This window comes from Drosophila arizonae, chromosome 3 (genome assembly GCF_054131065.1).
Source record: "Drosophila arizonae isolate 15081-1271.41 chromosome 3, UAZ_ARI_1.0, whole genome shotgun sequence".
Classification (NCBI taxonomy): Eukaryota; Metazoa; Arthropoda; class Insecta; order Diptera; family Drosophilidae; genus Drosophila; species Drosophila arizonae.
The window spans coordinates 14,032,526-14,043,854 of record NC_142923.1 but is presented as its reverse complement, the minus strand read 5'-3'; the positions used below and the strand labels follow the sequence as shown (position 1 = coordinate 14,043,854).

At 36.9% G+C, this 11,329-nt stretch overlaps 1 protein-coding gene across 1 annotated transcript; it reads left to right on the top strand.

Moving 5' to 3' along the window:
- Positions 1 to 582: 582 nt before the first annotated feature.
- Positions 583 to 3,522, top strand: LOC108611422 (polycystin-2-like protein 2). Its single transcript, XM_018004061.2, has 7 exons — positions 583 to 888; positions 956 to 1,607; positions 1,778 to 2,009; positions 2,095 to 2,322; positions 2,570 to 3,069; positions 3,127 to 3,177; positions 3,233 to 3,522. Exons 1-7 carry the CDS (start codon positions 732 to 734, stop codon positions 3,366 to 3,368), a joined length of 1,956 nt encoding a protein of 651 aa, XP_017859550.1. The 5' UTR covers positions 583 to 731; the 3' UTR covers positions 3,369 to 3,522.
- The last annotated feature ends 7,807 nt before the right edge of the window (positions 3,523 to 11,329 follow it).

Below are 11,329 nucleotides of genomic sequence, written 5' to 3'. Positions count from 1 at the left end.
AAACCCTGAACGGAATGGGGATGAAGATTAAGACGGAAAAACCGAACAAAAAGAAATTAAATGACAGGAAAATATATATTAAATGATAACAGCAATGTTTACTGTCTGTGGCAAGAGTGCGTTAAGTGAAATCATTTTCAGCTCAATGTGCTTGCTTATGAGTAAATGACATTAGTGTTGCCAGAGCAAGTTGAAGTTGTAAACAATAATAATGAATACATGATTCATAAGATGATTATTAGCTCCGAGTTTTCAGATCTTGGCAATATTTTATGAAGCAAATATGCATAGATAATAGTAAAATTTTTATTCAGACTAAACTTGTCTAATAAATATACAAAGCTTTTGATGGAAATTATGTAATTTGCAGCGAAAAACTGATTTTGAATCAGATAAATTATCTAATATAGGTAAATTTTGGTCATCAGTTCATGATATTCACTTATCGGCAGATTTTCTTAACATTAGCTTGATTTAAATTTCTTATACATATAAATATATTTATAATGGAATATATTCGATATAAATTAAAGTTACATATGAAAATCATAGACAAAATTAACAAACTTTAAAAAATAAAATATGCAGCAGCACAACAAAAATAATTTTGAGCTGCGTAGCTAAAATAATATGGAAATAAAGCAAGCATTGACTTCAATATGAAAATCCATATTTGGTATACAACTCAGTAGAAATATTTATATACCGATAGGAATTAACAATTTGAAATTATGTCGGAACTTCAAGCTTTACGCCTTTCAGTGAAGGATCGCATTTACCTTTGGCTCCACCGCTCAAAGGAAATTAAATATAGCACCGTTAGGGGAGCTCGTCGTGCTGTTGTAGATTTTCTTGTGTACATCATATTTGTGGCACTGGCCTCAGTTGGTAAGCGATGAGCTCGACTTCTTATTGTATGGCGATTCACGACACGCAACTCTGCTCATTTCCGCAGTCACACAGATGAACAACACTAAGAATATGTACTACTATAACAATGCTCTGCAGAGCCTATTGGTAAAGCGTGCGATAAACTTCGAATACAATCCGAATGGAAAATTTGAAGATATTCATAACATCGATCGGTTTTGGGTCTACACCTTGGATGTATTATTAAACTTTCTCGAAAAAGGCGACTTTCGACCGAATGATCCGGCCGCAATCTATACGTTTCCCAACGAGACGTCTTTTTACGATGAGCTCTACGGCAATATGGTCGAGCGAAACATATACCATGGCAACGTGCTGCTCGGACCACCGCGTCTCAGACAGATCTGCGTGAGAGATGGTCTGTGCCCCACCAATCCCGTATTCTCCAAGAAGTCGCCCACCTGTTATGCACCATACTCGTGGTCCGCTGAGAGCCGTGCAAACCATCAGGGATATCAGTGGGTCAGCATGGCAGAGGATGGTGCAACGCCAATCAATGGCATTTTAGACTGGTATTTCGGTGCCGGATTCATACAGAGGCTTACATACAACTATAGGGAAAATGTGGAAATAATTAAGAATTTACGCGATAACGAGTGGTTCAGCCGTAATACCCGAATTGTTATTATTGAGTTCAATTTATATCATATCATGACAGATTTGCTGGAGATCGTGAAGTAAGTAGCGTAAAAACAGGCATACCAAAAATAGAGAGAGGGACCGAGAGATAGATATGTCAGGGGTTATTGCAATTGTTATTTGTTAGTTAAGCGTAATTTCCTCTGCAGAGACAACATGGAAAATTATTATGCTTAACATTAACATAACATTCTATTCTGGCTTACAGACTGCGATTTGAGCAACCTTCGTTTGGTGGAATTTTTCCCAGTGCCACATTCACTGCGTTACGGAGACATTCGATCTTCACCACATCCGATTGGAGCTTACAAGCTGTGGCCTGTTGCTACTTTCTGATGGTCATAATGTTTACAGTTAGAGAAATTGCGATTATATTTCGAATTGGTTTTAAAAAATACATACACAGTTTTTTCAATTTTACGGATTTTACTAGCTACTTGGTGGGTAAACTAGCTAAGTTCCCTAACTTCGTTTGAATGTAGTTCTTACTCACTTAATCCTGATCTTGACTCCTCTACTCCTCAGTTATCATTCATGTCACTGGTGATGCAAGTGGTCCATCACTTCTATATTGAGAGCTTAATGCAGAAGAAGAAGCAAACTGATCAATATATTTCTCTTGACTGGGCCTGTTTCATGGGAAACGTTGCTACTTATATTAATGGAATTGCTATTTTTATGATCTGGATACGTTTGCTTACCTTTTTGATCATTAATCGTACCATGACGGTCTTTAAGAAAGTGCTGCTAAGAGTACGTGAGTCTGATAACAAATCGAAATCCTCTAGTTTCTAATATCGCATATCTTATGCAATGGAAACAGTATCAGATACGGTATAATAATCTTATATTGATTCTTTTGAATCAATTCTATAGGTTTCACTCACTTGCCCATATACGGTTCCGGGTTTTTCTTAGCTAGGCTGCTGTTACGAATGGGCTTTGTTATTTCCTTTGTTATTTACAGTTCTTTTATTCAAATATAAATTCACTTCCTTAGAGCGTCAACGAACTGATTGGATTTACGGTCGTGTTGCTTATCATCCTAATGGCCTATGCAGAGTGCGGTTTGGTATTATTTGGCGTCAACGATGTGAAATTTTGCAGTCTGAGTGATTCATTGATATCCATAATGAGCTTGGCGGCGTGTAAATTTGCATACGAAGAGATTACGGACAAAAATAAGGTGAAAACAAGGATCTACTACATTTCCTTTGTGCTGATTGTCTATGTGCTGCTGGTGCTGCACGCCTGCCTGGGCATCCTCCTTGCCGCCTACGATGAGATCAGCGCCACAGTAAAGACTAAGAAATCCAAATTGACTATCGTCATTCGTATGTTTTTCATAAGTTTGTACGATCTGATTTATTTGGTCTTCTGTCGCAAGCGAAAATTCCGCCAAAAGGTTGACATAGATGAAGAGGGTGAATGGGAAGTGGATCACCACTTTATTCCCCAAATGGTGTCCAGCTTGACTGCCAAACGAAAGCATCCGATCGAGTAAGTTGGCCATCTCAAGTGTCTCCAAAGACTGAATTCAATAAATTCTTATCGCAGCAATCCAGCCCCCCTAACCCCGGATATGTATCTGCCTTTGCGCATGAAAAGGTGGGTGCAATAATATTTATAAATACTCTATATATCTAGATCAAATTCTCCATAGGGTTTCCAAACGTCTTATTATTTTGGAGGAGGTAATTCTTCCAGTCCTAAAGCGTTTGCTCAGGTATTACAATCAACTGCGCAGAGAACAAGGGCTGAACGAGATACTATTTGAGCAATTAGACTTGACTATTTAGCACAAAAAGCTTGCTCATTTAAAAGAATTAAAAAAAAAAAAGAGTTCTTATATCATTAATTTTTAAAAGTTTTGCGTTTTTTGTTGTCTAAAAAAATTTTCAATAAACAATTAAGACCTAAGCTTAGGCGCAGAACAAAAGGCGAAGACATTTTCATGCCAGATATAAATATAAATATGAAATATAAATTAATTTCATAAAATAAGTTTTATTATCAATTTAAAAATGCGAATATTTTATTAAATATTGTTTTATGACTTGATATATTTGAAAATGATTTTTAAAAATCTCTAGATTACTTATTCATATAAGTTATGTACGTGCTTTGCTTATTTCTGAACTGCTCGTCTGCACAGGTAGGAATTCTTCATTTACCTACGGTAAAAGTGTGGAGCGTAGCCAATTTCTTTTGTCTACGAAGTTTTTAAATCAACAATCGTAATGTATAGACTCATCACGCTGAAGTTTTCTTAATTTCAGTTCAGTTGTCTATATAAAGCCCTCCTCTCATCCTTCCTTCCATTGGCTGCTGCACTACAGAGCTCATTATGCGCTTTGTTATCTCTGTGTATGTGCAATAAGGCTTATAAATAACAAATAAGAGTGTCAAATCGGAATGAGAACGACTAAAAGATGCTCTGCGTGTGTTAGATCACTTGAACTATAAACTGTATATCAAGTATAACTGTTAACATCTCAAATCTGATTTGTTTTTTCTCCTCGACTGTAAAAATCCGAAATCCTTTCCAGGGAGAGTCTGTAATGTATGCCTACATTTCCACTCAGTCATTATACCCTAGCTTAGCACACTTTCCGTGGTGAGTAGAATAAAATAACGAAGTGTAAGAGGAAAAAAGCGCAAAAAGGGAAAAGGAAATGCCGCACAAACTGAAATAAGAAAGCGCAAATAATGTTTAAACAATTTGTTGTCGTTTCGTCTCATTAAATGACCAGCCTTCAAGTGGACGCTCGACCCAGGAGCGGCGCCCGCTTCCGCGACGCGTCAGACTCTTGCTTGTCGTTATAATTTGCAAAAACTCTGCACAAAGAAGAACAAAACCAGTGAACGGGAGGTGGATGGATATGAATACAATCACAACTGGAGTAGAAGTAGAAAAAAAAAAACGAAAGAAATTAGTAATAAAATGGAAAGCAAAGTGAAATGGCCGGAGGAGTCTGGCCAGACAGCGAGCAACTTGTTGCTCCAGCAGGATGCCACTTCTCGTTGCCAGGCGTGCTTGCGATTTCCTGTGGAATCGTCGGCGTCGCCATCCTCGTCGTCGGCGTCCGTGTCGGTGGCGGCATCGACTTTGGCGTTAGCTCTAGCTTTGCCTTTGGTTGCTTTTGCGACACCAACTTGCAACTGGCGACTGACGCTTCCTGCAGCATCCGCATCCATAGCGCGCGATATTATTATTATTGCTTTTGCCTTCCTTTCATACACTCACCGAGGCTATTAGCATTTTCGCGTATTATGTGCAAAATCTTCAGCGAGATTTTTGAGCAGAGAATATGTATATAAAAACAATAATTATACATATACATAAATATATACACATGTATATTTATTTTGCTGCATAGATTATTTTACATTTAGTATCTCTCTATAGGTGAATTTTTTCAACAAATATATTTGTACTGACTCAATTATTCTTATTTTAATTTTTACAAAAATAATTATATTGAGAATAATTCGACTTATATTTTACATCAACTTCGTCCAGGAGTTTTTCCTTTTAATTTGGTGTAAAATCATATCATAATTTTATTTTGCATATTTTAGATAGTTTTTACATGAATAAACATGTAATATAAACATCCATATTGGATGTGATATTATTGATATTAATTTTTGTAAATATATTTTTTGCTATATACTATCAGTACCAAAAAATTAACATATTATCCCGACTAGAAATATTTTGCTTATATTCTCACAAATTTTTTTCAGTTTTCTGCAAAGGCAAACTGCTTGAAGTATTTACACAAATATATCTTAAGTCTATTATGGTCTCTCATTGCAATTTTTCCATTATATTTTTATACAAATTCGCTTTTTTAAGGGCTATATCCAAATTATAATAAATTTTAATCAAGTATCTATTGAAAAACTTGATCAAATTGTATTTATAACTTCATTATTGTATTGTAATTATAACTTCATTATCATTCTCAATTATCATTCGTTATGTGCATATATTAACAGAATTTGAAGAGTATTAAATCGCCTACACTCTAAAGAGAATTGTAATTTTTTCTGCTATTGCCTTTTTTATTGCTCTAACTTATTTGCTGCTTTGTAAAAATTATTATTTTCATTCTAGGAGTTGTGTGTGGCAGTGGCAAGTGGCAAGTCCGTTGTCTGCACGCTTTACAGACGGCTTCTTCTTGCCACTTGAATGACTCATTAAAAGTGATTTCATTTTTAAAAACATTTTTCTCGCTGCGGTCGCTGATGGCCTCGTCGGGCTTAGCGCCTTATCAGCAGTCTGAGCCGCCTTCTCTTGGCCTCATTCCGCGCACCTCGCTCTCTGCCTCTGCCCCTCCCCCTCTGTCTTACTCTCACTCTCTCTCTCTCTCATCCGTCTTTTATCTGTCCCTTCTTTTGCTCCGTCTACACACTGTGAAGTCTTTTTATTTAATTTACTTGGAGTTTACTTTTTTAATTCGCTTAGCTACTTTTGGTGGCGCATTCTACTTTGGCCTGCGTCGCGTTGCGATGGCTTTGCCTTGCCCGTATCGCTTCCTTTGTGCGTAAATCCTTCACAGAGAAAAGGGACATTTGCCTGCCAGATAAGCGCGCTGAGTCACTCGGAGTTGTTGCTGTTGCTGTTGCTGCTGTTGTTGTTGCTGCTGCTCGTCCAGCTGCCTAAACGACTTGACAGTTACTTTACGTAATAGGATACAAAATTGCATTGCTGCCACTGCCACTGCCGCTGCTGCTGCTGCTGTTGCTGTTGGCAAGGGCTGCTGCAACTGGAACATCAGCAACAGCCACTTGAATGTCGCTTGTTTGCCTTTTGTCAGCTTTTTTACCTAATTCCCCAGATTAGCTGCATTATGCGCCACGCTGGGCGTATAATAACAACCAGACCAGCCATAGGCCGCACGTCAACACGACAAACGCCTCCGCTTGCGTTGTATAGTAGTTGTTGCTGTTGTTGCTGCTGCTGTTGTTATTGCTGCTGTTGCACATGTGAGTGGCCACTTGAGCAACAGCTGCCACACCAACAACAACATCAGCAGCAGCAGCATTATCACATGTGATGAGTAGACCCGCTCTTTAATTTTACTTTGTCTACTTAATTACAAACATTTGCTTAGATTTTTTTAGCATTTAAGAAATTTTATTATATTTGAAACTACAATTTGTTCACAGCATAAATATAAAATATATCTGTTCTAATCTAAACACATCTGTTTGTACAAAATATGTATAAACATATATTTTATTTTACATGTCTTTATTAATTACCGTCTTTAGTTGAATATTTTTATATTTTGTTAGATATTTGTAGACTATGGTCTATGCGATATATATGTGAATATATGATCGCAATATAGATTTTAAAAATTTATTTTACTTATTAAACATTTATCACATTTATTTTTATAAAAAAATTAAAGACAAAAAGATAATTAAATCCCTGTTTTTAAAGCATATTTAAAGGAAATATTGTACGACATCGTTGATTTAATTTTATATTTGTTTCAAATATTTATAATCGACTCTTTAATAAACCTCTACATGAAAATACATTTATAAATTATATATCTGATATGTATTAAAATATTTGTCAGGCAACTCTGCTTAATTGTAGGATTTTTTTTCCTCGATATATTCGACTACAATTTGAACTCTACAATGTCAAAGGGCCTTATAGTTCCCTCTGCCAACCAAAAATAAGGAAAGGCTAAAAGTCATAGATACTTATCGCTCTATTTACACTTTCTCATATAATTTGCAATTGAGAAAAACTTAATAGGTTACCAAATCAATAATTATCGATTGAATGTTACAAATTTGAAGTATTAATCTATGCTCAACGACTAGAATTGTCAGCTTTGGCTTTGTCTTTTAAGAAGTAGGCCATCAAGCATATTAGCTTCTGTAAAATTCAAGAAACTCTCATAACAGCCCGTGATTATTACAATTGCCTGGCAGCAGTACATGTTCTGTTGGAAAACTTTCAGTATGTTTTAGATAGCAAACACAAGAGTTAAGGCTTTGCAAGGAAATTTCCAACAAGCTAATTGAAGAACTTAAATTAGTCAAACCAAATTTCAATCAGAAAATAGTTGAAAATTTTAGTTATTTGAGTAGCTGCACATTGTGCACTCAAATTGTAAAAGTATCCCCTATTTTTTTACAACAAAGTGCAGGGTGTCTGCTAGTGAAACTTAATTTTCGATGAGTGCATTCTGGCTGGACTATGATGACAATGTCTTGCATATAAAACAGGGCAGACTTCATTAGCAGGACCGAGCCCTAAAGTTAATTTCTCAGCGCATATACACATACGCAACAGTACACACACACACACACACACACACACACACACTGTATACACACACACTCGATTAGCTTTCATTTCAGTGGGCGTTTGCCAGTGGCCAATAAATTTCTATTTAACCATGGACAGCGAACTGCAATAGGGGCAAGCCAAGTGCTGGGTGCGGAAAAGGGTATGAAGGCGGAATTGGGTCTGGGATTGGGGGTTGGTTGGCACTAACTAACGGCTACTGTCAGGCCGCGAGCTGAGCTCCAATGAAGCGGCACGTGGAAATGCTTATAATTGCATCCGCGACTCCCTCCGGTGCAGGGAGCTGGAGCTGGCACGGGCCACATGCAGCAATAATTTTGACGGTTGATTGATCAAAGCAGCAGCCGGCGATGCGGCAGTTGTTCTTGTTGTTGTAGTAGTTGTTGTTGTTTTTTTCTGGTTACAATGCTCTTTTTATTGCTGTTGTTCAGCGGAACAGCAACAGCAGATAGCTGCTTATTTACTTAACTTGGTAACAGCTATTTTACATGGCTTTTATTCATCAAGCGCGAGGGCAGCGGCAGCGGCAACAGCAGCAGCAGCAGCAGCAGCTCTGAGGGTTGTTGCAAGATACAATTTACAAGTTACAAGATACACAGATACAGATACATAGATATACGCATGCATACGTATAGTTCTGCAAGTAACTGCCACAACAACAGCTGACTTGCTTAACTGGCCCTCAGTCAGCGCAGCCAGCGACAGCGCGGACGGCGCTCAGCTGCAATAAATCAAATTTTAAATCGCCTTTGAGCCAAGTTAAATTGCCAGCCGGAAGCGCGAGATGCGGGAGTAACAAACCATTATTGATTGCTATACATACACACATACACACTATATATATTAGTCTCTCGAATAGTTTGAACTAAGTTTTTTTTTCCTTTTTTGGACAGCGAGCACTCAAGTCCAATGCAATTGTGACTTTGTTTCTTAGACAACGGCTTAAAGCTAAAACGATTTATTCAAAATGTTTTAGTCAAGTTATCAAATAACTGCAGCTATTGTAAAGCTACCCAAACTATATATATTTATTTAGAATGCAATTGCATATATTTAGTTAGCCAAGAAATATTTCACATTTTAATTAGCCAATAATTTCTGTTCAAAGAAATTCTAATCTACAAAATGCTCTAAAGAAGTTAAACTTACTAACATGTATATTAAATGTATGCACACGTGTGTCTGTGTGTGTGTGTGTGTGCTTGTCAATGTGTGCTCAGCAGCTTATTCAAGTCAAGTGCTCAATTCTAAGGTATTCATATTGATTTTATGTTGTATATCTCAAGTTAATAGTTTTGTTTAACATAATCCAAATATAAGCCAGGTTAACACACATTCTAAAGAGCATGTTTAACAACAGCAACAACAAGAGCAAAGACATTTTGTGTAGTTGAATGAAGCAAATGCATATTTATAGAATCGGCTTCATTGCAAACATAATATTCATTTGCATTAGATGCAAATGCCGTGCGAATGATTAATTAATATTGATGTCTTTTCGCAGAGGAAATGCAATTTATTAAAACCTGATGCATAAGAAGAATATGTTGCAGGTGAATCTCGAGAGATACTCATTTAATACGGAAAATTCATGAAATTATTAACTAACTGAGAATTGTGTACAGTGCGCACAGAAAATGCTTGCCACCAAATTGTTGTGTATCCTTGAACAATCTCCGATGCAAATGTCAAATCAAATATTCACCAGAAATTGCCAAACATAGGAGCTGGAAAATATTCGGATAGCAAAACTTCGACTCTGCCTTTGGCTGAAGAAATTGTTCGACAAATTCACAACATTGTCGCAAAGCAATCAAAGCGAATATTGTTTTGTCTGTTTGCATGAGCCCCATAAAAATGCAATGGACTCGATGCTTTGTTACCTCTGACCTGTTCTACTCTTCTTTATGCAAGTCTCTCTCACACACACACACACACTCGCATGCAGGGCAACAGTTGTGGAAAAACACAAAGTCACAAGGCTGTGGCTCTGCGCACGTATGAGTATCTGAAAGATACACACACAAAGAACACACACACACACACACACACACACACACACACACACACACACACAGAGGGAGAGAGACAGACAACGTGTGCGAGTTGTGGGCACGGATTTTGGCTTAGGCAAATGCTGCAAATGTAGCTAATAAAACAATTATGCAATGCAGCAGCAACAACAACAAACAGTTCGATGCATTGTGATGGCCTTCCGCTGCCAACATCATCATCTTCATCAGAGTCGACAGCGGCATCAGCATTGTTGCAGTTGTTGTCTTTGTATGCCATTGTCTGCCTGGCGGCCAGTAACTGTAACTATGCGAAAACTAGGCGCAACTGTTATGAGTGTGTGCGTCTGTGTGAGCGTGTGTGTGTGACTGTGTGTGAGTATGTGTTGCATAAAAACTATGCCAAACAATGGCGCCTCCCATGCTAGGCCACAAAAACCGTTTCGCGCCAGGCCTAGGCCCAGGCCCAGACCCGCACCACATTCCACCTTCCCGCCTAATGCATGTGAAATGAAATGCAGGCGGCTCATAGCCATCAGCTTTTGACTGCGGCATAAGTTACATTTCGGACACCGCCCGAGTTAGCAAAGATGCCCAGACAAAAGCGTCCAAACAAAACAAAAGAAAACTCAAATATACGTGAAACAGTTACAAAGGCTCAACTAGCAAATATCCTGTATTGAAGGGGTGTTAATTGAGTCCTGATATTAACTAATGAAGTCAATAATATTAAAACAAAAAATTGTTTCTACACATATACATATATACAGTTTTTTAATATATACATATACATTATATATTTTATCTTAAGGAATCCATATTTTTCTACCGAGTTATTTGAGTTCCCAAAAGCTACAAGTTAAAAGAGATATTTTAGTTTTAAGTATTTTTGTATTCGATTATGAGTTTACTTTACAAATATCAATCAATATATTTGTGTATTGAAAAGGTATAAAAATTGTTAAAACAATTTCAGCAATCAAGTATCCGATAGTCGTATCTGATAATCAACATACGAAATATACTTTCAATATGATATGATGATGATGATGTAGAATGTTATATATTATATTTACTTAAACAGAAGACTCTTTAGATTGCTTTAAATGAAAAAATATATTTAAACCAATTTTATTATTCTCATCTTGATTTTATTCTGGAAATTCAGTTAAATGAATTATCTCATCTAGTCAACTGCAGTTTCATTGTTTGCTCAAATATTAAAGTTGTGCTTTCGGATGAAAGAGTTCAAGTTTGGATCAAACAAATTTACTAATTGAATGCATAACTACATTTATCAACTCTAATCTATATTCAATGATCATCCAGTCACAATATCAAGTTAATATTCTACTGCAATTGGCTGTCTGGACTCATATTGAGAAAGCTTATTGGCCAGCTTTTG

Excerpts from the sequence above, each read along its gene's own strand:
- LOC108611422 (XM_018004061.2), top strand. The coding sequence starts at position 732 with ATGTCGGAACTTCAAGCTTTACGCCTTTCAGTGAAGGATCGCATTTAC. Across the intron at positions 2,010-2,094 it reads CGGATTTTACTAGCTACTTG|TTATCATTCATGTCACTGGT; the intron begins GTGGGTAAACTA and ends TCTACTCCTCAG. Across the intron at positions 3,178-3,232 it reads CTGCCTTTGCGCATGAAAAG|GGTTTCCAAACGTCTTATTA; the intron begins GTGGGTGCAATA and ends AATTCTCCATAG.